We start from the raw sequence: 25,639 nt of genomic DNA on the forward strand, positions 1-25,639 counted from the left end.
ACGAGGTATAAGGAAAAAAACACGCACTGTGGCATCAGTGGTTGCAGCTCTGACTCCTGGCACTTGTGCTCACCAGCAGCCAGGGCCCCCCACCTCGGAGTCTCAGTCTTTCTCACATAAAATGGGGAAGTCATGTCTACCTGACAGAGGCTGCAAGCAGCAGAGGAAGCCAGCAGCCAAGCCCTAGCAGAGCACGGAGAGTATAATAAATTCGCACGAAATGGTAACTCTGTCATTCCCTCCACAGTCAGAAGGCAATGACCAGGGAGAGGACTTGGTCTGGAGAGAGCTGTGAGTCCACTGCCGTCTGTGGGTGATCCCACATCTCGGGACACCCAGCAGCACTGAGCCCCAGGGGGTGTACACAGAATGCGGTGAGGTGTTCCCTGCTGGAGGCCCCGGCCCTTGCTATGGTGCTCTGCTCTGAGGCGAGCCGTCTGAATGGGGATGATGGAACAGGACCATAGGCATGGGCAGCAAGAGGCCAGGGGGAGGGGGCATGGGTGCTGGCATCAGAGCCAGAAAGCCCTGGCCTTGAACTTGAACTTTGCCACTTACTGGCTGCTACTTACTGGCTACTTACTTGGGCACTTAATTGAATTCTTCGTGCCTCAGTTTTTCTCATCTGTCAACATGAATAACTATCTTCCTTACAAGGGACCCAGTGAGGAACATGGAGCTAACCCTTTGTCCAGTTACTTTCCAGTCCTTTCCAATACTAACTGCATTGCCCCCTTGGGTCCATTAGGGACCCAATATTCTTATAATAATTTCCCCTTTTTTCTTATGGCAGCATAAACTGGCTTCAGTTTCTTGCATTCAAAAAGAATTCCAACTTTATGCTATTATTAGCAACAAACACCAGTTCCTTTGATCTTCCTGGTGTCTATATACCTCCATCATGATAGTTCCTTTACACTTGCCCTCTGGAAAAAAAAAAAAAAAAAACTGAACAAAGAACTCCAGACGCAGTCTGACCCACACAAAAAAGAGTGAAACCATTTTCTCTGGGGTTCCACTAATGCAGCCTCAGTTGGCATTTTTTTTCAAAGCAACGCTGCTTATTCACACTGAGCCTTTGGGAATTAGAATCTACCAGATCCTTTTCTTAAAAGCTACTTTATCAAACCAAGTTCCCTCTATCCTATTAATATTCTGAACTTAATGTAAGATACGAATCCTGATGATTTCAACCCAGCTCAATTTTTTAAAATGTTCTTAAATCTTGGTTTTCCTGCTTTATAAGCTACCCTGTTTTCTCCAGCTTTGTGACCTCCCCAACTGTGATAAGTAGTTCTCCCTCGAGTTAATCTCAAGCCGGGAGTAGACAGGAGACAGCTGGAACCTCCGTCAAGTCTTCCTCCAGATGACATAATCAACACTCTTAGAAAGCAGGTTTACTCAGCTATGCATCTGCCTAGCTGTGCTATCACCGACCCACGTTACCTGTCTTTGCATAAGGATGTCATTAGAAATTGTCAAGAGACTTCCTGAAACCCAGGCGCCTGGTGTGTGTGCTGTACATCCTCCTCCTTGCCTCTGTTCCACTGAACCTATTTGTCCAAGTAAAAGGTTCCTTGTTTGGGTGTTTCTCACACATCGTTCTTTAGCTTTCCTGACACACTGCACCAAACATCCCATCCACAGAGCCACAGAGTCCACTTACGTGGAGTTTTTCTGGTTAGTTCTGCCTCCTTCCATTTTTCACAGCTGTCTCTTTAAAGCCGGTGACTATAAGGCTTTTGTGTTTTTTTAAAAACATCATCTGGATTGATTAATCATTGCAATTGATCAAAACAACATAAATATATCACAAAATTTGACAAGTATTAAAAATAAAATTTTATTGGATGTGCCACTTTAATGAGATGGGGCTTCCCCACCCAAGCAGTTCATGTACATTGAAAATATTACTCATTGCTAAATAAGGCAGGGGATGGCATCAATTCTACTCCTATTTTTTATTTGTATAGATTAAAGCCCTCTCTCCAAAATTTATTCAGGTTGATAGGAAAATGGGAATAGGAGTTTTGTTACAGCAACGTCACCTTATTCTATGAGTACCTTCTTAGCGAAACGCCATAAATAATCATTTTAAATTTTTAATGATTCATCGTTTGAAAACTTGATTAGGCCAATCTTTCCATTTTTTTTTTTTTTAAAGCAAAAAGAAACTTGGAAAAAAAACCTGCGTTAGAAAAAGATCTGTTACCTAGTCATTAGAGTCCTTCACTTTCTCAACCTTGATACTGCATTCTGAATGGTCCCTTTGCTGGGGTGAGGTACCACTGTTAAGATTTAGAATGGGTGAGATGTACGCCTGTGGGTTGTAACATGGGCGAAGGGCAGTTGGGAAGGGGAAGGAGGGAGAGAATCAATTACAGAACGTGAGGCAGCTCCAGAAGACCACGCTGCAGTGTAAGCAGTCATGCGGCCACACCTCTGTCTTTTGGAGCCGTTTCCCTGGAATCCAGGGTATGTCTGCTTATCTCCACCTTGGCCATCATTAGTGCTTATGAAAGCCCAGGAGATACGGTCATGTATTTTTAAGGTCCCTATAATTTTTCTGGTTCCAACCAGATTCTTTAGTTACAGAAGAGAACTTTCCCTCAGTCCTCTATTTGCCTTTCTATTTTCTGAGCAATGAAAGAAGGAATGGATCTCACAGTCTGCTTCTGGCAGCAGGACTCTCTAGAAGTGAGGATGGCTCTCCATCACCTCTGCCTGCCTCTGAGCCAGTATTTCATCTTTGTTCTCATCATCCATGTATCTTCCTCCTTCCCTCACGTCCTTGGCTTGGTACACAGATACACATCTTTCTACACAATGTTGCTTCTCCACCATTTAGTTATATCCACTTAAATCCAGACAAGGCACCCATGCCCTCCATTGCAACAGAGTTATCCATTCCATCTCATCAAATCAGAAGAGGTGGATGGCTTTCTGCATACTTTACATAAAGAAAAAGTGAAAGTCGGATTACCCAAGGCACAGAGCAAGCTGTAGAAGACTAGAAACGAAGGCAGGGTCTTTTAGCTTTCCACCTACACTCTCCCACTGATTTCATCCCTGTCAAACAAAGATAATGATGGTTTAAGACACCAAAGGCACAATGTCAACTTGAGGAAGCCTTAAGTGACAACGCACTGAAGGCTGTGTGCTGCCTGGAGCTTTTTACTAAGTCCACCTGCATCTTGAAGGCACAGCACAGGGCAGGCTTAAGAAAGTCCTCCAGTATGCAGAGCTGGAAGACAGACTACAAACTCCTAAAGGCCTCTAATAAGTCACGAAAGTTATCAGAAGCCAAAGAATGATGACCAACATTAACAAGTATAAACAAACGGAAGGTGAGAACTTACCGTGTCCCCGATCTTCAGGCCTTCACACTTCCTCTGACCAGGGTAAGATACACCGTCCTGGCAGGTAGCAGTGAAAAAGAGATTGATATCCTCAGGCTGATCCCAGACGGACAGCTCCACTTTAGACCGGATGCTCTGAACAGAGAGAAGATGAAGCCAGAACCAATTAGTAAAGGCTGCAGCCAAGATGTTCTCCACACTGGTTCTCTGATGCCCACATGGCTTCCTTTAACTCCGGGATCTCAAGCCAAGGCAAGAGCCAGTGGGCTAGGTTCGCTGCCCCTCCCTCATCCCTTTCATCCTCTCCACACCCACACACTATCTTACTAGCCCTGGCCTGAGGTCTCCCTCTGTGAGCTCAGAGAAGTTGCTAATGGCCCACCTGCCATATGATAATCTCATCTGCTTCCAGGGGTCATGCTCTGTTCCTGCTCGTCTCTGCAGAATCACCCCATCCCCACCCTCAGCTTCAGACAGTGCCTCAAATCTTGCCGTGCGCACCCCAGACGCTGGGCCTTTGCACGTGCCTGGGATGATGTTCCTTTGCTCAGCTGCTCTTCTCTCTCCTCCCCCCGCCCTCCGTCAGCTCCCTATCTTCCTTCCCCATCAGCTCAGCAGGCACCTCAGATGAGGTCCAAATTCATGAGCTCTGAACTACATTCTGAGAGAATAAGACCTTATACGTGGATTATGTTCTCAAGACAACGGATGAAGCAAAAATCAAGCCAGAATTACCCGACAGATTAGAAAAAATAAAAGACTAAAAATATCAAGTGTTGGAAATGAGTTGGAGCACATGGGTGCCTCATACCCTGCTGGTGGGAGCGTGAACTGGTACAAGCCTTGAGAAAAACATTAGGCAGTACCTACTAATGCTTAGGTCAACCTTAGACAAGCAATTTACACTAGGATTATATCCAACAGAGATGTGTACTGACCAGAAAACACGTACGAATGTTCACAGCAACGCTGTCTGTAACAGCTAGAAACTGGAACTACCCAAATGCCTATCAACAGAACAGACTTTTTTTTTTTTTCCAAATTATGGTGTGTTCATGTAGAATATCACACAGTACAAGAATGAATGAAATGACTACATGTCATGACACTGATGAATCTCATGTCACACAGCCCAGAAGAAGCCAGATGCCGAAGGCATACATAGTCTATGATTCTATTTATATGAAACTCAAAGACGGGCACAACTAACGGTTACCCCCAGGGGACAGTAACAGAAAAGGACACAGGGGTTCTGGATGCTCGTAATATTCTGCTTTTTGGCCTGGGTGGTTCTATACTCGGGTATATTTATTTATTTTTGCGGTAGGCGGGCCTCTCACTGCTGTGGCCTCTCCCGTTGCGGAGCACAGGCTCCGGACGCGCAGGCTCAGCGGCCATGGCTCACGGGCCCAGCCGCTCCGCGGCATGTGGGATCCTCCCAGATCGGGGCACGAACCCGTGTCCCCTGCATCGGCAGGCGGACTCTCAACCACTGAGCCACCAGGGAAGCCCTACTTGGGTGTATTTAGTTTGTAAAAAGTCTGTACAACCTTCTGTAGGTCTCCAAGTTTAAAAAATTGACACTGAGAATCTCTAAGGAGGATGTACTTTAGAGACGGAGGCCAAATGAAATAACTGGCTTGTAGTTAGGGCACATCTTACAAAAAGAATTTTGTATACACTAAATACACTCAGAATAGCAGGGTGCACATACTCCGAGAGACACATGGACACCCCCTCCAGATCGACTGACAGCCCTTCAGACTCCCACCTCCTTCTCAGGCGCGCTCCAGGGAACAGGGCGTTGGATGGAATGGCAGGCAGAAGTGCTTCCTGCTCTCATGGGGTTTCTTTTCTTTCTTTTTCTCTTTTCTGCTGAGCATGTAGTGTCAAACTTGAATTAGGTAAATATGCAGTTTCCCCAACACATTAACAGCTTGTTGAAAACACTCTCTGCAAGAAATAGTCTCTCCCTTTGCAACAAATTGTCTAAGTGCTTCTACAACTCTAAAAATACTCTCTCTTAAATCCACTTCCTCTTGTTAGTGCCAGCCTCCACTGGCAGAGGGCTTGAGAGCGCCACTCAGCACACACAGCTCTCCTGCTGTTCACAAATCTGTTCTCCCCACTGAGCTGTGAATTTCAAGGACCATATCATATTTCTCTCTAAGACTGAACACAAGCTTTTGCTGGATGGATGGATGGATGGATGGATGGATGGATGGATGGATGGATGTTTTGACAGCAGCTATGGTAGACAGCTCAGGCCTATTGGAAGAAACTTAATTTTTGAAAGACAAGGTAAATTAAAAATTATATATATTAAATGCAAATAAATGTGAAGATGAGGCAAAACAGTTTATCATTAAAGGGCTAGGTAGATCGGAGCTATTTCAAAATTACTTGGGATCAGTCTGATGAAATATGAGGGCCCCGTGGCTCACAAACAAGACTTTGGGAGAAAGCATCAGCCATTCCCATCAAGACGTGCTGAAGCCACTACCCGGAAGCATTAATGGGGAACTTGGAGGAGGGAGAGAGCGCACTGGGGAACGGGACTCCTATTCAATGAACCAGTAACTGTAACAGATGCAAACAGAATCCTATATTCTCCTCTGGCCGTGAGACCCCCAAGTTTTGTGTTCAGATCTGAAGTTTGTATTATTTCTGATCCCCATGTTGTCTTGGGTAGGAACTGTGGAGATTATTCAGTTCAAACCTCCCATTTTATGGAAGTGGGAACCGAGGCCAAAGAAAGGGCCTTATCCAGGGCCACTGAGCTGCCAGGGGCAGGCAGGCAGAACCAGAACCGGGCCTTCTGGGTCTCCCAGCAGTGCTCTTTGTAGTCACCAGACCAGGCCCTTCTTTACTCAAAAACTGGCTCTGATCTTGGAGAGAGCAGATGGTCAGGTTGTATCCTGGTTGAGTCAGTCTCCCCTCAAAGATTATGAGCTCCTGGAGGGCAGGACTGTGTTCTGTTCACTGTTTTATTCCCACCGTGTGGCATGATGCCTGCCACACGTTAGGCAGTATTTATTTGTTGAACAAATGAATGAAATGGATGGAGTATAGGATATATAGCAGAGGATCAAAGCCACAGCCAGTGCAGTTCTGATGCATGAAAACTTTTGTGTCATAAGATAATTATCTGAAATTCAATTAATTCCTACCAAATTTGCCTCTGAACATGATTCCTTACTCCTCACCCTAGGACAAGAAGACAATGTCAAGAAGTTTAAAGGCTATTAAATACTCAGGCTAGGTCCCATCTGCAACTGCATTAAGTCAGGCCAGCTGTGGAGTGGGTGGGAGCAGACTTCATGGCAACAACAAAAAGAGAAACATGTGCTCGGAGAGGACTCTGATGTCACCCTCCACATGCAGCTCTAGTGGTTTCCAGCTCATTCTTTTCTTTCCCACTCTGAAAAGGGACCCCCCCCCCCGCCATGATTTCTCTCTGAGTGCTACCCCCCTTTGTCAAGGTGACATAATGCTGGTGGTGTGTGTGTGTGTGTGTGTGTGTTTGCACGCACCCAGGGCCCTACCTCTGAGCTCTAGAAGGGAACCTCTCACCAGCACCCACTGTACAGCAAAGCTCCACGCTGGTGATCTCTCACAATAAAGAAGTTGGCACAGCAAGAAAAAATGTAGAAATCGAAGCCCAGAGGTGAACGTTTCACACAGTGAAAGCCAAGAACAACAGACTCGATTCTACGAGACGTTACATTAAATGTGCCCTTTCCGTTGTGCTCCCTCCCCAGCCTAGAGTCACACCATGGCCATTTCCACTGTTACCTGTGCTCTGCTGCAATCCTCTCAGGATGTCCCCACGGACGGTATACCAACTATAAGCGAGGTAGAAGTCAACCCCAAAGCACAGAGGTGGCAAGGTGACGCAGAGAAACACAAATGGTCCCATGAGAGCTGTGCTTGGACTGTGGCCGGGGAGAGGAACAGGTAAAAGGACAACCAGAGCCCCTGCACGGGCCAAAGCGCACATGTGTATGCACACGTGCGCGCACACACACACAGGCCTGTGCAGGCCAAAGTGCACATGCACACGTATGTACACACACACACACAGGCCCATGCAGGCCAAAGCGCACATGCACACGTATGTACACACACACACACAAACACACTGGCCTGTGCAGGCCAAAGTGCACGTGTGCAAGTACACACACACATGCAGGCCCATGCAGGCCAAAGCGCACGTGCACACGTACACGCACACGCCCATGCAGGCCGAAGTGCATGTGTGCACATATGTACACACACACACACACAGAGGCCTGTGCAGGCCAAAGTGCATGTGCACACATGTGTGCACTCGCTCACACACACACACACACACCTGTGTAGGCCAAAATGCACGTGCGCACATACACATATACACACACACATACCACCCGTGCGGGTTCAAATCCAGAAGTATGGGCAGCTGAGGCCCAGCCCGGGCCTTCCCGTTTGCCAGAAAGGACGGCAGCCGGCGGACGGGGTGCTAATCAACGTCAAGCACCAACATACCCGCAACGCGGCTTCCACCAACCAGACTGTGCTCTGAATACCTTGCTGCTTCTATATTTAATATATTCTTTAAATTTCCACTGAAGGAAAGGGCAGAAGTAGGGAGTTACCAAGGGTCCCGACTTTTTAGGGTGACGTACACATTCACTGTCTTGATGTAGTGATGGTTTCACAGGTGTGTACAAGTGTCAAAACTTATCAAAATATACACTTTAAATCTGTACACTGTATTGTTGGTTAATTATCTCTCAATAAATCTGTTTTCATTTTCCAATGAATCTGCATAGTCGTTGTGGATAGTATTCCAGAAACGCCCATTTTAAAGGTTGAATTTCACACGTTCACTCATGAGTCACATGTTTTGTTTCCTAACGCGTTCTCTTCCAGACACAGCAGTTTAACTCAGAGTCCAGCTACGGTACTAGATTCCCAAAGGTCCTCAGGGGGCTCATCCCAGGTTCCAAACGCAGCTCCTGCCTGGAATAGACCCCCTTCTCTACTCTTCTGGTTCCCAAATCCTCCGCCGCAGAAAGGGCTCCCTGCTCCTCTCCTGACCTCCTGACCTCAACCCAGGCCCCTGGATTTCCATTAAGAAAACGAATTTATCTACCATGAATCCTGCTCAGGGCCAATGCAACGTGCCTCAGAGGGAGAGCAGCACTGAGCATTTATGAGATCCCGCCCAGGGAACCACCACCACTGTCTCGTGCACCCTGGTCTTCAGGGGACCCACACACGGGTGTGGACGTGCAATCCACTTGGCCGCACAGAACGCTGACTGAGCAGAGCGCCTTTTCCATTTCTGGTGCACACCACCCCGCCAGTTCCACAGAACTGGGTGTCATGATGCCCTCCTATATTAAAGTCTCGAGGAGCAGGGCCCTGGGCCTTTGGCAGGAAACGCTCCCGGGGGAGCCCCAGAGCTCTGTCAGCTACCCAGGGCGTCAGAACTCAGGAGCTGACCTAGGATGGAAATGCTGGGGGGTGGCTCCTCCCCAGAAACCCAGGAGAAATCCGCAGCCCACGCCAAAGCCCAGGATGTGATTGCCCTTCAGCCATTTCTTTCCCAAAGGCCCTGGCTTGGCAGGAAGCAAGCACTGGTCACTGCACTGTTGACAGCGGTTCCAGCAGCGGCCCCCTGCTAACCCAGGGGTCTCCAAGCCCCGGGACCACAGCAGGACAGAGAGAGCAGCCCAGGGTAGGCCTCCGGCTCTCGCACTGACTCCTCTGTTCCATGTCCAGAGCTTGAGGCCCAAGGCATCATGGTGAAGAGTGGCCCTCGGGACGGGGGTGACATTGGGTAGGCCCAGCCCGCCACCGACACACACTCTTCTCAGACTCTCAGCATGTTACGCTTCCACTCACTGTGGGAATCTGAAAACCGCCAAGTGTAGTTAACCTGGAAATCTGGTCTCACTGGGTTCTAAGGTGGCCACTGGATACGATGAGGATTAAAGGTCAGAGATCAGAAAAGAGGACGTTAGTATGTGGGGAATAAGTTAGGAAAGGAGAAGAAGTCTAGTTTCTCGCAACAGGACGTTCCCGGAGTGAGGCGGGATCACAGCCTGTGTGAGAGGCAGAGGATCCTTAGCTGCACAGAAAGTGGAGGTGCGGAGGAGGACGGAAAACCAGCCACAAATCCTTACCGCTGCCCACTCACCGCCTTCAGGACACTGAGGCTCCAGGAGACCAGGTGAGGGCTGGGAAGCCCCAAGCTCTGGGTCACCCGTGGCAAGGGCATTACCTACAGCTCCTGGTCTAGCCGAGCAGTAACGCAAAATAAGGCTGGGGCTTCCCTTGTGGTGCAGTGGTTGAGAGTCCGCCTGCCGATGCAGGGGACACGGGTTTGTGCCCCGGTCCGGGAAGATCCCACACGCCGCGGAGCGGCTGGGCCCGTGAGCCATGGCCACTGAGCCTGCGCGTCCGGAGCCTGTGCTCCGCAACGGGAGAGGCCACAACAGTGAGAGGCCCGCGTACCGCAAAAACAAAAACAAAAACAAAATAAGGCTGCATCAGTAGGGTCACAAATTCAACTGGAAAGGCAGAGCTCCAAATACACATATGAAAATCAGTCATGGGAAAGTAAGATGGTTTTTCTAACATGCATGTGATTCCAGAGTGGTTAATCACATTCCCAGGTTAGCCCACATGTCTATTCTACGTACGTTCAGGACTAACATTATTCCTTAAGTTACATTTCCTCTATGTAGAACTTTGTTTTAACAGGAAGATGCACTCTGAATTCCAATTTGGGAATTACCAGGCCTCATGAGGGGCTGGGTGGGCACTGGAGGCCTTGCAAGGAGGGGACAGCTGAGGGCACATACTTCCCAGCACAAGAAATCATGCTTGTCGTTTTCCCGAGAAAAGGTAGGTCTGAGCCAAATACCTCCTGGGTGTTAGAAATTGAGAGGAAGGAGGGTAGGAAGGAGAAAGGTTTGGGAATCATGGGTGACTGGCTTGGGACGTGGCACTGACTGCTAAACTACATCCTTAAGTGCTGTACTTAGTAGAGCAGAGCCGAGTTAACAGGATGGGTTACAAAGCACGGGATTTAACAGGCCCACTCAGGTTTCCTCTGAGAGGACCTGATTACAATCAGACCCTAAGTGTGCAGACTCACTCTAGTCTGCAGGTCTATGTGGAGCTCCAGAAGCCTGGGGGATTTCAGTCCTGCCCACTGGGAGGCGAAGTCAGTGTGTGTGCTTCTCACTTCTCGCCACGGGGAACACAGAGGCCTGAGTCCACCTGAGTCCACACCAGCTCCCTCAGGGGGAGAGGGTGGGGGAAGAAACCAGTGACTTACGTTGTATGCATTGATAATCAGTTGAATTATATTTTTGGAGTTTCCGTGTAATATCTCCACCGTTGTTCCAGGTATCAGGGCTGTAAAATTCTTGGGGGGGAAAAAAAAAAGAAAACAGATGAGCCCATTTTGCCCTTCCACACTGTCAAAGAGTGAACGCTGCCCTACTGAGCTAGAACCGTCAGGGCCCCCAGCACTGATTCTGCCACTCTCTCACACCGCAAACTAGAGAAGATGCCACGAGCAGAGGAAGAAGGCACAAGGGAATGGAGTTGTTGCAGTCGGCTGTGCAATCTCGATTCTTGAAGGTCTGGGTGGAAAGGGCCTGGCAAGATGTGTTCCTGAAGCATAATGTCATGCTTCTTCTCGGAGACCCCTCCTCTCTGGCATGTAATGGACAACTCTCTGGAATTCCATCCTCTAAGGTCAATATATTATGGATGTGCTCGCCCTCTCCCCGCCAGACTACACAGGCATCCCCAGGTTCAGTTCAAGGATGCCCTCGACCTGGCCAGCAGAAGTGAAAGGGGAAACTTTTCTAAGGGTCTCAAATACAGCCTCATCTTTTCCTAGGAGGGAAATGAACGTGAATGGTGCCTTCCCAAGGAGGTCTGGTATCTCCGGGTGAAGTCTTTGGCAAAGCAGGCAGCCTTGAAGTGGCTGCCTTTCCTCTTTCACTTGTACGAAGGCCTGAGTATGTCACTTACTAAAGTGACAGAAATTGCTAGCAACACCCGCCACCCTCAGCCTGCCTTGGGCTGGATATGCCTCCCGAGCAGGTCCTTGGTTCTGAGCAAGGCTGGCTTAAGCCAAGGTGGGTCTCTTCCCTCCTGGAGCATCCGGTAGCATTCTCAGTACGGTCTGTGCGACTGACCCCTCTAAAAATGGTATTTGTGAATGGATATCTTCTATCCTGCTATCTTCACTGAGCAACCTCCTTCCCTTGTTTTCATCTTCTAAAATTGATTCAGACTAAAAGAAGATAAAGAACTCAAGAAGGTGTAAGTGGCATTTTATCAATGATTATCTCAGGCAGAAGCAATAGAAACACACCATCAGACAAGGGTTCTTTTGGGGATACTTAAGAGCAGTAAAGAGAGGGGACAGGGGTTGGCTGTTCTGGAGGTGGGGATTAATTTCTCATAACCTCTCAATTCAAAAGATGTCAGAGGTGAGCTGGGCTTCACACTTGGCTCACACGAACACTCCCTGAGCAGCCTGGAGGACAGTTCTAGTGAAAGGCAACTTGCCTGTGATCGTGGGAAAGAGCACATTCACGAGGGAAACGTATAATGGTGGCCCATGGGATGACCTGGGAAGAGTCTCTCTTAGACAGGGCAGACTCACACACATACTGCTCTGTTCACTCAAGACACGCATTGTTTTCTTCAGAAATTCCTGTCCCAAACTAACCCACTGGTCCCCCGTACTCTGCAGGAAGGCATAAAAGCTCTATAGACTGTGGAACTGGTGATGCAGCCTGCCTAGATGCCTAGTTTTCTTTCTGTACATTTTCAGTTTATATCTTCCTTCCCTATTCCCTGGGTGCTTCCATTTCATCATCTGAAAAACTATTTCCAAAGTTTTTCTCATTACCAAATTAGAAACCATATGTTTAACTTCCTTGGTATGTACTGCTATATGAACGCTTAAGAGCTTCCTTAATACTATTATTTTCCAGTAGATCGGATCAGGGCTATATTCCACCCTCCTCTGGATCTCTGCCCACACAGAACAGGGCTGTTAACACCCCTCACCCAGCCTCCACACTTCACCTGACCCCACATTCCAATCTCCCATTCATCTCAGGGTCAGAAGGGCCCCTAGATTCAGGCCATCAGCCTCCCTCACTCCCTCCAGGTGTACCTTGTAGAGCATATAATGGTTCTTTGTCACTGCAAAGATGAGGTTGATGTTGTTTTCTGCCAATTTCTCTCCAAGCAAGGCAAGGGATGGATAGTCCTAGGGCCAAGGCAAAAGGCAAGGTTGTAACACTTGTCCCAGGCTGACACACGAGCACGTGGCTCCCACGTGCGCTCAGTAACTCATCACTTGCCACGATAAGCACCTTCCCCGGGCAGCGCCTTAATAACCACGCCCCATCGGCAGCTCCTTACTGAGAAACTGTGGGGGAGATTCTCCAGGAAAGGACCCTCTGGCACCTACTAAACTAGACTCACTCCTCCTACCCCTCCAACCCAGAATAGAGAAGTGATGAGTGGAGGTTTCCCACACTTGGTCCGTGTTTCCATCCCTTCAGCAGGAATGGGGCAGAGGGGGGAAGTCCCCAAAAGGAGAGCCACCACGTCCGACCACCTACCGTCAACACCTGTTATCTTCCCTCTCTTCCCTAAGACTGATCTTCCTGATCTCCTTGTCCTATTTTTCCTTTTCCTGTGCCCAGTATTGGGCCTGCCAATGTCCCCTACAGGCTCTGCTCAGTCCTCTCATGGCTCAGAACGGGCAGAAGAGGCTGCTGACATTTGGACTAAAAGTTGGGCTATGGCAGGGGAGGGGTGCAGAGCAAGAAGGGAGGGAGGACACCTCGAGGCAGCTCAGCAACGTCCGGAAGGACTTTTAAGGGCTGATGATGGACGCTGGGGTCCTCATCGGTGAGCTCTACAGTTATCAGGTTGTACAGTTACGAGTTCTTTTTCCAGACTCCATTACTCTTGACCACCTCTTAAAACTGGAGAAAACGGGCTAGTCCAGGAAGAATTAGAAAGAATTTCTCTCTAGCCAAACACCAGAATGGGTTTGGGAAGGAAGAGGGTGTAGATTTGGGGAGGAAACAACTGTACAGCAAGTGTGGAAAAATCTTAATTGTTGGCTCTGGTTGATAGTTAGGTAGAGTCCACTTCACTGGCCTAGCATATGTTTGAAATTCTGCCTAAGTTCTGTTTAATCGCATGGTCCCAGTGACAGGCTCCTGGGAATGGAAGGTCCTTGGGGCTTCTCCTCCCGTGTAGGACACCTGCCACCCCACCCCTGACACTGATGGAACTCAGGGCATCAGGAAACCCATTTCTAGAAGTCAGGAAGTCTTGTCTTCGCTGGTCTTGCCCCATAACTTCTATCCCAGTTTTTGGCTCTGCTGGAACACAGTCCTCTCCCTCGTGCAAAATCACCTCTCCCGTTTGAGATCCATCCTGTCTCGCCAGGTCACCTCTTCCCTCGACTAAACACTCCCCATGTGGGGGCACAAAAGCAGAAAGCTACAGAAATCCCTGAGAAATGGTCTAAGTTAATGACAAGGAGAAGTTCTAGAAGCCCAGTTGGAGAAGATGGAGTAGAGACACAGTCCCAAGAATGGGGTGGAGAGTCGGTGAGTAGAGGTCCAGAGGAAGGTGGCAAAGGCCGGCGAGGCCTCGGACCATAGGCGGGGTGGTGGGAGCGGTGCTGGGGTCCCCTGTCCTCACCATCTGGTTGGAGGCAGTGTACTCGTTGGCCTCATTCAGGTGGCACTGGCCGTCGTGAGGCTGCACCAGGCCCCCCAGCTTTCCGTCCAGCGCGATGTGGGGCACGTCGTCCGTTGTGAACACCAGCAGGTGCAGCGCGTCCTTTCGCCAGCCGATCTTCTCCTGAGGGACAGAGGCTGATGGGTGTTAGGCCTTCCTGGCTGCCACCCGAGACTGCCCTGGGGCATCCTGCCCCTCCCTGCTCGACTCTGTACCTGACAGCCACTCCCCTTGGACGCCTCCCCTGTTAGCCTCCCCTATAGTTCCTTCCACAGAGCAGCCTTTAGTAGCCCCCCAACCTCCCTTCAACACACTCGGCTGGCTGCCCTTGTCTAAGATGACCGGTAAGTGATCACTTCAGTCCCCCAAGTAGACACGAATCACTCACAACAGAGTGTTCTAATGACCGACAGACAGATCTGTCTTTGGAGGATTTGAGAAAACCGGCCATCTTTCTGGTAGAAGTAAACCACTCCAATCACGAACTGAACTAGTCTGGTAGTTAAGGTCAATCAGACTCACTCTTTTCTCCCTTTACTGCTTCACTGTATGGAATGTATCCACTCTTCAGACAGAGGCACGGCTCAATACGAGCTATCTTGCAAGGGAAGGACTCTATTTTTTCATATTTAGACACTGTGGCCCCGATACTACACAAAAACACTCCCAGTCATTACTAGTAGGAGCAGCTAGACCCTGATACAGGGCAACAAAAACTGGGATAGGGTTGCCTTCATACCAGTAGTGAAAGAGCATCCCAAAATACGTGGGTAGCAGGATGAATACAGGAAGGGTTTAAACACCGCTGAGTTATCTACACATGTACACTTGACACTGAAATAGGAGACTGGATTCACAGACTTTACAAGTTAAAAGCTATCACCTTATGGCAGATAAGGGATTGAGGGTATCATCCTCTCTTTCTTATCGCCACAATGATGGATAAAACAGCCTTCAAGAGGTATGATATTTTCTCATTTGCTCCGAAAGCAGCGTGGAAATAAGTCACAAAGAGTCAGCGTAACACAAGGAAGAAAAGGCAGTTTGAAAAGAAGCCAGGGAGGACTGAAAGCCAGGAGGCCAGCTGTGAGCAAAGAATTCACCTTTGGGGAATCAGTTTCCCAGACTCTCAACGTTCATCCAACAGACAATTACTGACTTCCTACCACATGCAGTCCCCATGGAAGGCACCGGGTCTAAGAAACAGCCTGTTCCAGACCTCAAAAAGCTTGCAGTCAAGTGGAAACACAGCCTTAACTATCACAATAAGCATGCTTTTTAACATCTTTATTGGAGTATAATTGCTCTACAATGGTGTGTTAGTTTCTGCTTTATAACAAAGGGAATCAGTTATACATATACATATGTCCCCACATCTCTTCCCTCTTGCGTCTCCCTCCCTCCCACCCTCCCTATCCCACCCCTCTAGGTGGTCACAAACCACCGAGCTGATCTCCCTGTGCTATGCGGCTGCTTCTGAGAAAACCATAATTCAAAAAGAGTCATGTACCAAAATGTTCATTGCAGCTCTGTTTACAATAGTCAGGACATGGAAGCAACCTAAGGGTCCATCGACAGATGAATGGATAAAGAAGATGTGGCACATATATACAATGGAATATTACTTAGCCATAAATACACTTTTAACGGAAACCCGGGGAGGAGGAGAGAAGGCTTCCCAGGGCAGAGGAAATGTCAGCTGAGCTGAAGGTGAAGAGGACCCTTCAAGGAAACTGGAAGAAGAAATGACAGAGGAGGCAGAAGTTGGGGTGGGGAGTGGGTTGCTCTAGGTGCTGGTAAAGGCACAATGACCAGGCCGGGCACGTTTTCAGAACCCAGAGGAAGCAACCTAGAAGGTCCCTAACACAGATGCATTCTAAGCTGTGACAAAACTAATCTACGGTATTAGAAGTGGAGATAAGTGTATTCTCTTGGAGGCAGGACTGGGTGTCTTGAGAGGGGGTGTTAATAACTGGAATATATGGAAAGACAATGAAAACTCATCAAACAATTTTGAAAAACAATGACGAAGCTGGGGGATTCATTATCTAATGCCAAGACTTATTATAAAGCTACAATAATTGAGACTGTGTGGTACTGACAAAAGGATAGACACATAGACCAGTGGAACAGGATAGAAACCAGAAATAGACCCACACATACGGTCAATTCGATAGAAGGTATTGGAATAATTAGACATCCATATGAAAAAAAATGAACCTCAACCCACAGCTCTCACTGTATACAAAAATGAACTCAAAGTGGATCACAGACCTAAAACTATAAAACGTCTGAAGGAAACAAAGAAGAAAAGCTTTGTGACCTTGGTATAGGCAAAGATTTCTTAGATGATTCACAGGATAAAATTTTGATGAATTAGACTCTGTCAAATTAAAAACATCTGCCCTGGGCTTCCCTAGTGGCGCAGTGGTTGAGAATCTGCCTGCCAATGCGGGGGACATGGGTTCGAGCCCGGTCTGGGAGGATCCCACGTGCCGCGGAGCAGCTGGGCCCGTGAGCCACAACTACTGAGCCTGTACATCTGGAGCCTGTGCTCCGCAACAAGAGAGGCCGTGATAGTGAGAGGCCAGTGCACTGCGATGAAGAGCGGCCCCCGCTTGCCACAACTAGAGAAAAGCCCTCGCACAGATACGAAGACCCAACACAACCATAAATAAATAAATAAATAAAGTGGAAGCCTGTCTACAACAAACATTAAAATACGAGAAATACGAGCTTTCTTTGAAAAATAAAATAAAAAAAATAAAAACATCTGCTCTTTGAAAGATACCACTGAGAAAATGAAATGACAAGGCACAGATCGGGAGAAAATGTTTGCAAAAAATAAAAATCTGACAAAGGACTTGTATCCAGAATGTATAAAGAACTCTCATAGGCCAATAACAACACAAACAACTGAATTTTAAAAGCTAGAGGCTTGAATAGACATTTTACCAAAGAAAAGATATGGATGGAAATAAGCACATGAAAGGATCGTCAACAACATTAGTCATTAAGAAAGTGCACAGGGCTTCCCTGCTGGTGCAGTGGTTAAGAATCCACCTGCCAATGCAGGAGACACGGGTTCAAGCCCTGGTTCGGGAAGATCCCACATGCCACAGAGCAACTAAGCCTGTGCGCCAGAGCTACTGAGCCTGTGCTCTAGAGCCCACAGGCCACAACTACTGAGCCCACGCGCCACAACCACTAAAGCCCCCGCGCTCCAGAGCCCACGCTCCGCAACAAGAGAAGCCACTGCGATGAGAAGCCCGCGCACGGCAACGAAGAGTAGACCCTGCTCACCGCAACGAGAGAAAGCCCGCGCACAGCAATGAAGACCCAACGCAGCCAAAAATAATTAATTAATTAAAAAGAAAAGAAAAGGCGCACATTAAATTCACAATGAGATGCCATTAGATAGCTATGCCAATGGCAAAAAAAAAAAAAAAAAAAAAAAAAAACAGCCCTGAAAAAACCAAGTGCTGGAAAGAATGTGGAACAATCAGAACTCGAATAAATTGCTAGTGAGAATACAAAATGTTTTGGCAACTCTGGAAACCAGTTTGGCATATTCTCATAAAGTTAAATATACAATGACCATCAACTCAGCAATCCCACTCTTTGGTATTTATCCACGAGAAATGAAGACTTATGCTCACATAAAAACTACTATGCAAATATTTATATAACAGCAATTCGTGATCACCAAAATTTAGAAACAACCCAAATGTCCATCAGGTGGTGAATACACAGACAAAACGGTAGTACATCTCTACAACGGAATACTATTCAGCAAGAAAGAGGAACAGACTGCTGATACACACGACTCGGATGAATCTCCAAAGCACTAGGTTAAGTGAAAAAAGCCTGACTCAAAAGGCAACTTACTGCCTAACTCCATTCAGAAGATATTCACGGGAAGACCAAAATAGAGGGACAGAAAACAGATCGGTGGTTGCCAAAGGCTGAGTGCAAAGGGAGAAGTCAATAACAGACGGGTATTGGGCAACTTTCTGAGGTGACAGAAATTACCTCTATCTTTTTTTTTCATTTCTTTTCTTCATCTATATCTTAATTGTCGGGGTGGCTCTAAGTTGTTATACCTAAAAAGGGTGAATTTTAACTCTATGTAAATCATCCCTCAATACACCTCACTTTAAAAAATGCTTAAAGAAGTATATACATCTTTTGACTCGATGATTCTACTGCAGGAGACTCTATCTGCAAGAAGTATTCTGAAGTACGCACGGCAGTATTTTTACTAATAGTGACAAAACAGGAAAGAGGTGACTACCCTACCAGAATATGGGGACGGTTAAGTAAACTGAGATCTCTCCTTTCCACCATTAGAAATTATGTTCATAAAAAGTATGAAATTATATGTAAACATGTATAATATAAAGTGAAAAACAAAGAATACAGTACTGTAATTACAGTGTGATTACAAACTATGGAAGAAACAGGCATCACCCTCCACTAAAAAGAGAACAGAGGCTGAAACAAAATATACCATAATGATGTTGGGATTGAGATTAGAGGCAGTATCTTTTTTTTTTTTTCCCCAAACTATCTTTAATAAGTGCTACTTTTAAAAGACTAGGCTTTGAATGCTGGCTCTGTCATTTAACTTTTTCAGCCTCCTTTTCTTCCATGCCAGCTTCTCAAGGGGCATGCAGGAACCTAAGGAGGGTGACAGCAAGCAGATAGAATAACGTGGAACTTGGAAACTTGAAAGTGGGCATGGGAGCTTTTTGTCACTACCAACTACCTGTGTAGCTTTGACCACAATTATTTAACATCTCAAAGTTTTTTCTTGTTAGTAAGACAGGAATGATAATACTTAACATTTATTGTTCACCTCCACTATTCCATCCCATCTTCACTGCAACCCTTATGAAGGAGGTAATACATTGTCATCTTGCAGATGAGGACACCGGTGTTCAGAGACATTAAGTCACTAGCCCAAGGTCACTGAACCAGTAAGGACCAGAGAAGTCAGATTCAGAGGACCTGCCTCTTACCCGCAAAGCTAACTACCCAATCACATAGGGAGAGCCGAGGGTGTGTAATCATTGAGATAGTTCATCAAAGTACTTGGCAAGCTCTCAACTAACGACTGCTGATCCAGGATAAATGTTTGTTGAATTGGAATACTGCATCTGAAACAGAAATAGCTCCACAAATGAAGAGTAGCATGGCTTAATAATATTAATTCTGTCTTCTCTGAAGTGGACTCTTGTTATGTAAGTGACGTTAACAAACTTGGCCCAGAGGGCGGGCTGCACAGAATGAGATGCTTATTCATTCACTCAGCCTTTTGGGGTTGGAGGTTTTACAAGCACTGACTCCACAGAGAATTTACAATAGAAATAATTTTCCTACTGTCTGCTTGGACTATCTTGAAGTCTTAAGTTCTGTATCCACGTTTGGGGCAGAGACCAGTAGTGGGAAAGTGGATTTTTTTTTTTTTTTAAAAGAGTAACTACAGAATGGAGTGTGGCATGGGGGCCAGCATACGAGAGCTTTGGCACAGACAAGGCTGAGTTCGAGGGTTTGCTTTTTGAGACCCTAAGTCAGTCACTTCATCTCTCTCAGCCTCAGTTTCTTCCTCTGTAAAATGAAGATAATCCTACTTCGCAGGGTTGATCCTAGGTTAACAAGTATTTAGTACATAAGACACACTAAAAAAGGGGTCTATAGTCACTACTCTCAGACTAGTAATAACTTTTACATTCCTTCTCGTCTCCTTTTGCTTCTTGATGTGTGAGGCTCCACGGTCACTACAGGGACCATGAAGGCTTGCACACCGAAAAGTTTAAAAGCCTTGTATTAATTAAAACCACAGTGAGATTCTACCACACACCTAATAGAATGGCTAAAAATTAAAAAGACTTGGCCACATCAAACACTGGGGGAGATGTGGAGGAAACGGAACTGGCAGACACTGCCCATACGGTTCTAAAATGATACATGTACTTTGCAAAACAGTTTAGCAATTTCTTAAAAAGTTAAACACCTACCATATGACCCAGCCCTCCCACTCTTAGGGACTGACCCATGAGAAATAAAAGCATACGACCACACAAAGGCTTGAACACATCTGTAGCAGCTCCATTTATAATAGGCAAAAACTACCAAATATCCAGAACAACCCAGATACCCATCTACAGGTGGATGAATAAACTGTGGTGTATCCACACGAGGGAATACTACTCAGTAACAAAAGAAGTGATCACTCCTTAGCACAGATGACACTCAACAGCACACGTGAATCTCAAAACAGTTGTTCTGAGTGAAATAAGCCAGGCCAAAGAGAGTATATACTGGATTTCTGAAGTTTTAACAAACGCAAACTCATGTGTACTGACAGAAAGCAAAGTAGTGGCTGCCTGGGGAAAGGGGGCAGGAGACGCAGGAGGGAGAAATGACAAAGGAGCACAAATACTCTTTTTGCAGGGGAGAAGGATATATGTTCGTCATCTTGATTACGGTGAATATATATCTCACGGGTATGTATAAATGTCAATATTTGTCAAATTGTACACGTTCAATATGTGTAGTTTATTATACATCGATCATACCTCAGTAAAGTTTTTTTCAATAAACGCTTGGTGTGCTCAGAAAGTCATTCAAATATAGTAAATTAGATGACCAGACTGAATGTCAGTACTGTGCTGGGAATACCAGTTATGCATATTCCTTTGTTCGGTGGCAGTGCCCACAAGGCAGCTGGGAGTGTGGGCTCGGATGAACGGCAGACCTCAGTTCATGCCCACATCTTCCCTCAGCTTGTCTTTATGACACTGGGCATGTTAATCAATCTTTCCCAGTCCCAGCTTCTCAGCTATAAGATAGAGATAATAGGGCTTCCCTGGGGGTGCAGTGGTTGAGAGTCCACCTGCCGATGCAGGGGACACGGGTTCGTGCCCCGGTCCGGGAGGATCCCACGTGCCGCGGAGTGGCTGGGCCCGTGAGTCATGGCCACTGAGCCTGCGCGTCCGGAGCCTGTGCTCCGCAACGGGAAAGGCCACAGCAGTGAGAGGCCCGCGTACTGCAAAAAAAAAAAAAAAAAAAGATAGAGGGCAGAATAGGGTTGTTGAGAGGATTAATAGGGTTGTTGAGAGGATTAAACAAAATGATACACAAAGAGCACACCCCGCTCCTCAGTACCTGCAGGCAGTAAACAGCCAAGAACCGACAGTGATTGTCCTCAGTATTTCCATGGAGCCAAAAATCTGTGACTTAAATCCAGAAACACATGATCTTATTTTTGGATTGTACAGTTATGGGTGATGTTTATTTCCTTTCTGCTCTCTGCATTTTCTAAATTTTTAGATTGAATGTATTCTCTTTTTATACAAAACTATTTTAAGAGGAAAAAAAGACAGACTGATTTGTTTAGCTAAACTTTTCTCCAAGTCTCTGGGTAAAAACAAGATTTTTAAAAGCCAATCTCCTAAACATGACAGAGGTCAGCCCTCAGATGAAAATGTCACGGGTGGGCGGGACGGAAAGGCGCTGGACTCCGAAGCCAGAAATCCAGCATCTGGCCAAGCCTGCAGTGTACCTGCCTCCTCTTCAGTCAAATCTGCATCAAACCCACCACAAGGTCTGTTCCAGCTGTCCAACTCCCAGTTCCCACGTGCTCAGGTGAGCCACGGACACAGGTCACAGGACTCGCCTCGTCTGTTCCAGGCGCTCAGTGTCTGGTTCCGCAGCCCTAGTATGCCTCTCCGTCATAAATAAACAGGCATCCGCATCCCCCTGGCCTCTCCTCTGGTCTTAATGCTCTCAGGGAAGGAGTGCTCTCCCTCCCCAAGGAAACGCAGCCCCCAAATCCCACCCTCTCTGGAGCACCGTTCCATCCGTCAATTTCCTCTGCGTCCTTTCCTTGTGCCTGAAGATATGCTCACGACCCACTTCTAATAAACACTCTGTTTTTGACCCAACGTCTCTCATCACCTGCTAGTCGTAGAGGCAGACTGGCTGCCTCTATTTCCTCTCCCCAGCTCCATAGAACCCGACTTCTCCACATGCCCCTAACGTCTCTCTCAACGGCGGCTCCCAGTCAGCCGCCTCCTGCCCCCACACGCACAGTGGTTCTCTGCCCCAGCTGCATGGAAGGTCCTCAAGGGAGCTTCAACTATGCTAACGCCCGGCGGTTCTGATGTGACCTGCAGCCCAGCCACGGGGTCTTCTAAAGCTCCTGGGTGAGCCTACTGTGGCGCCAACGTTGAGAACCTCGAAGCTCACGCTGAGGTCCTGCCGCCAGCCCCGCAGCCATCCTCTGGCCTTGCCCTCCGGCCTCTCTGCTGCCGACCAGGGCCTCCTTCAAGCCCTCCTGCCCTTGGCTTCCTGGACACCGCACCGTCGGATGCCCCCATCCCCTACGGCTGCTAGCAGATTCCACCTCCTCTCCCGGCACTGGATGAGGTCAAAGGTAACACTGTCCCCGAGGAGATTTACCCAAGTTCATGCATGTGCTTGGACAGCTCGCAATTAATTACCTCTCCCACTTGACCTCCTTCCTAAGCTTTAGTCCCAGGTCTGGACCAAAAGCCAGACATGTCTGCCATCACCCAAAACTCAACTTCTCCAAAGCTGATGCACCGTCTTCCCCTCCAGGCTTCCCCATTGCTGACAAAGGGACCATCAAATGTTTTATCTAGAAAACTTAGAATTATCTTTTTCATCCTACTTCCCTGGTCCCACCGCAACACCCGTCCAGTCTCGAACTGTCCATTCCGTCTTATAGTCCACTCCATGGCCTGTGTCGAGACAGAGCCTTTGGGCAATGCTACGCGTTTTACCCTCCTTTTCCTAAGCCCACTCTGGGTGAGCAGGCGAGGCCCAAGGCTCACCCCTCTCCCAGCCACCAGCCTGCCTTCTGCCACCCGAGGGTGATGTGTTCTGTGACCTACGTTTACTCCAGCTGTTCGAGGCGAATCACACACGTGCACAGGAGACCATGCTATGTGAAAAGCAGCCATCCACGGACTCTGGACACACGTGTCAGAAGTAATGAGTGGTGGGAGGAGCTGCCGCCAAGCCCAGAACCTCTGACTCCGTCCACTCCCAGGAGGCAAACCCTCTGGTTTTGTACGGGCCACCAATCCAATCTGTGCTGGGGCCAGAGATGACCTTCTCCAGTTGGAAAGCTCAGTGGAGAACTTACCAAACTCTGCTCTGTCCTCAGAAAGCAGCAGAGATCTGGAGCTGAGAGAAGACAGGAAGGGATGTAGAGGCCAGAATAACAAAGAGCACTGCACCTGGCACATACTTGGCACTCAGTGAGGAATGAGTAGTAAGTGGATACGTGAACAAGGTCGGGGTTGGGTAACAAGAAAACCTCCCTCACAATGTCCAGAAGTCTTCAATCACATCACTCCCAATTCCACCAACTATTTAATATGCTTTGCAATCCAACAGACATCTTCTTTTAATCATATAAATACGGGAAGCAGTAAGGGGCTAACTTAAGTGAAAATATTTCATCAGATCACCTGCCATGCACTGAGATCTGAGAAAAGTAATGGGAATTGCAGAAAGGGTGGCAGCAGGGCCATGGAGATCATCCAACACGAACTGCAGAAGGGTGGAGGAGGGGAGGGGGCCAGGTCAGTCAGTGGGATGGTTATTGGAGGCCCTGGGCAGCCAGGCCTGGAAGTCAGCCTGGGGAACCTGGGATCCTGAAATGGCAAAGAGAGAACAGTAGTCCATGAAAAGGGGAAGCAGAATGGAAGTGGAAGGCCAGGCCTTACAACCTCTGAGAAAATAAATACAAACTGGCTCCTCCCAAGAGTGAAGACAGACTTGCCGGCTTGTTCCCCTCCAACACGTGGCCCCAGAGACAGTGAAATAATGGCTAGGGAGTAAGGATGTCATTTCTCTGTTTGAGGACATGAAGCTCTGGCCTGTGCGGCAATTTGGTTTCTGGGGTTGGAACGAGTCACACGCAAGGGGCTGCACGGTCTGACAAAGAGGAAGGTCACTCAAAGGCCTCCGTCCTCCCCTGCCCACCTCCAGACTGTCCCTGGGTGCCCTTGAGCTGCCCCACCGCACCTGGATGTTTACCCACTTGGCAAGGTGGCTCCGTGGGGAAGCCATCGGAAGTGGAAAGCTTTTCTGGGCGCCAGCTCCAGGCACGCTGAGCTTGGCACACAGAATGGGTGTGCACGGCAGAGTTCACGGTCATGCAGCTTAAGAGGGTGCAGTGAGGACCAGACAGGCTAGAAGGAGCCACTGTAGAACAAAAGCACCAGTGGGTTACTGGGCAGAAAAGCTGCCTCAGAGGAAATAAGTAGCACCTGACATTTGGAAAGAACCTCTGAGGTTGGCTCATCCACGCTCCACCCGTGCAGGGCTCTTTCATCCGGCACCTCCCCCGCATGGGCCTGGGGTCCCCACTCGGACTCACCGCCGCATCTGGCAGCCTGCTCCACAGCTGAGCAGAGGTCTTCCCTAGAAATTTCTCCCTTGCCTGGAACTCAAACCTGCTTCCCTGTGGCTACCCCAGCTCATCCCCTGGAACAGCCCTCTTCTGTAGTGACGTCTGAGGTCAGGTAACACGCTTCTTCCTGTGGTGTCTCTCGTCTTGGTCCACCTTTAACCGCTCCTCAGAGGTGTGGTTTCCAGCCCCGGCACCAGCCACTCACCCCTCCCTGCTCTCTAGCGATCAGCGTCTGCCTTAAACACAGCCCCAGAGGCAGACGCAGGTCCCTGGATGCGTCTGGCTGCAGAGGAAGGCAGGGCTGGGGCTGCAGCCTGCAGGCCCTGCAGCGCACGGCCCGTGTTTGGCAGCCGAATCTTCCGACAGGCTCACAGAAGCCTGTGGGTCCCAATACCCACGTCCTAGTGACTCGCTTATACACAGGGACCACGGCAGAGCATGACAAGTGTGAGAGAGGCTCACGGATGCCCTGTGGGAGGGTGCACGGGAGGGCCTGGAACACCGATTCCTGGGAATCTGAGAAGAGCTGACGCCCCACCCAGCGGCCTTAGAGGACAGGGGCGGTGGGGCCCACCCGAATACAGCCTCAGCTTGCTTGCTCTGAGACAAGGCCCACAGTACTCTCTCTGGTAAACAGTGTTCAGTACAGGGGAGGCCTAGATCAGGATGCCGTTTCAGCGAGGACAGAAACACTAGCTTTAAATGATGGGCTTCTCTGTTCTCGATGTCAATCTAAGTTAAGTAAAATCGATGGCCACCCAGACAGCTGGGTCCTCCAGCTGGGTGTCAACATAGCTCACGGGCCTCAGTTGTCACTGAAGAGTCACCAGCGACATGCTCCCTCGCTGCGAAAAGGAAGCACCATCTGAAAAAGTGTCTCCACAGCGCTATCTGGGAGAGCTGAACAGAACCCACGGTTCCGAGCCACCGTGAATTATAAATGAAAAGGGGGGTATCAGTGTTCCCGTGTCACAGATGGGGAAGCCAAGGGCGAAGACAAGCAGGCTGGGCTACCCTGGTGGTGCAGTGGTTGAGAGTC

At 48.2% G+C, this 25,639-nt stretch overlaps 1 protein-coding gene across 6 annotated transcripts in view; it reads right to left on the minus strand.

Moving 5' to 3' along the window:
- The window catches only part of ITGB5 (integrin subunit beta 5), a 125,095-nt gene that overhangs the window by 36,417 nt on the left and 63,039 nt on the right, over positions 1–25,639 (minus strand). For 5 of the 6 annotated variants that reach the window (XM_027106896.1, XM_027106931.1, XM_027106906.1 and 2 more), the window contains 4 exons: positions 14,112–14,273; positions 12,559–12,654; positions 10,693–10,782; positions 3,360–3,494 (listed from right to left, as the gene is read on the minus strand). In XM_027106896.1, the coding sequence (XP_026962697.1) occupies positions 3,360–3,494; positions 10,693–10,782; positions 12,559–12,654; positions 14,112–14,273 (483 nt within the window). The remainder of the gene's footprint in view (positions 1–3,359; positions 3,495–10,692; positions 10,783–12,558; positions 12,655–14,111; positions 14,274–25,639) is intronic. The other variant, XM_027106912.1, reaches the window with a different exon arrangement.

The sequence above is a fragment of the Aethalodelphis obliquidens genome, unplaced genomic scaffold (genome assembly GCF_003676395.1).
Source record: "Aethalodelphis obliquidens isolate GAN/ISIS:26980383/991018 unplaced genomic scaffold, ASM367639v1 scaffold1, whole genome shotgun sequence".
Taxonomy (NCBI): Eukaryota; Metazoa; Chordata; class Mammalia; order Artiodactyla; family Delphinidae; genus Aethalodelphis; species Aethalodelphis obliquidens.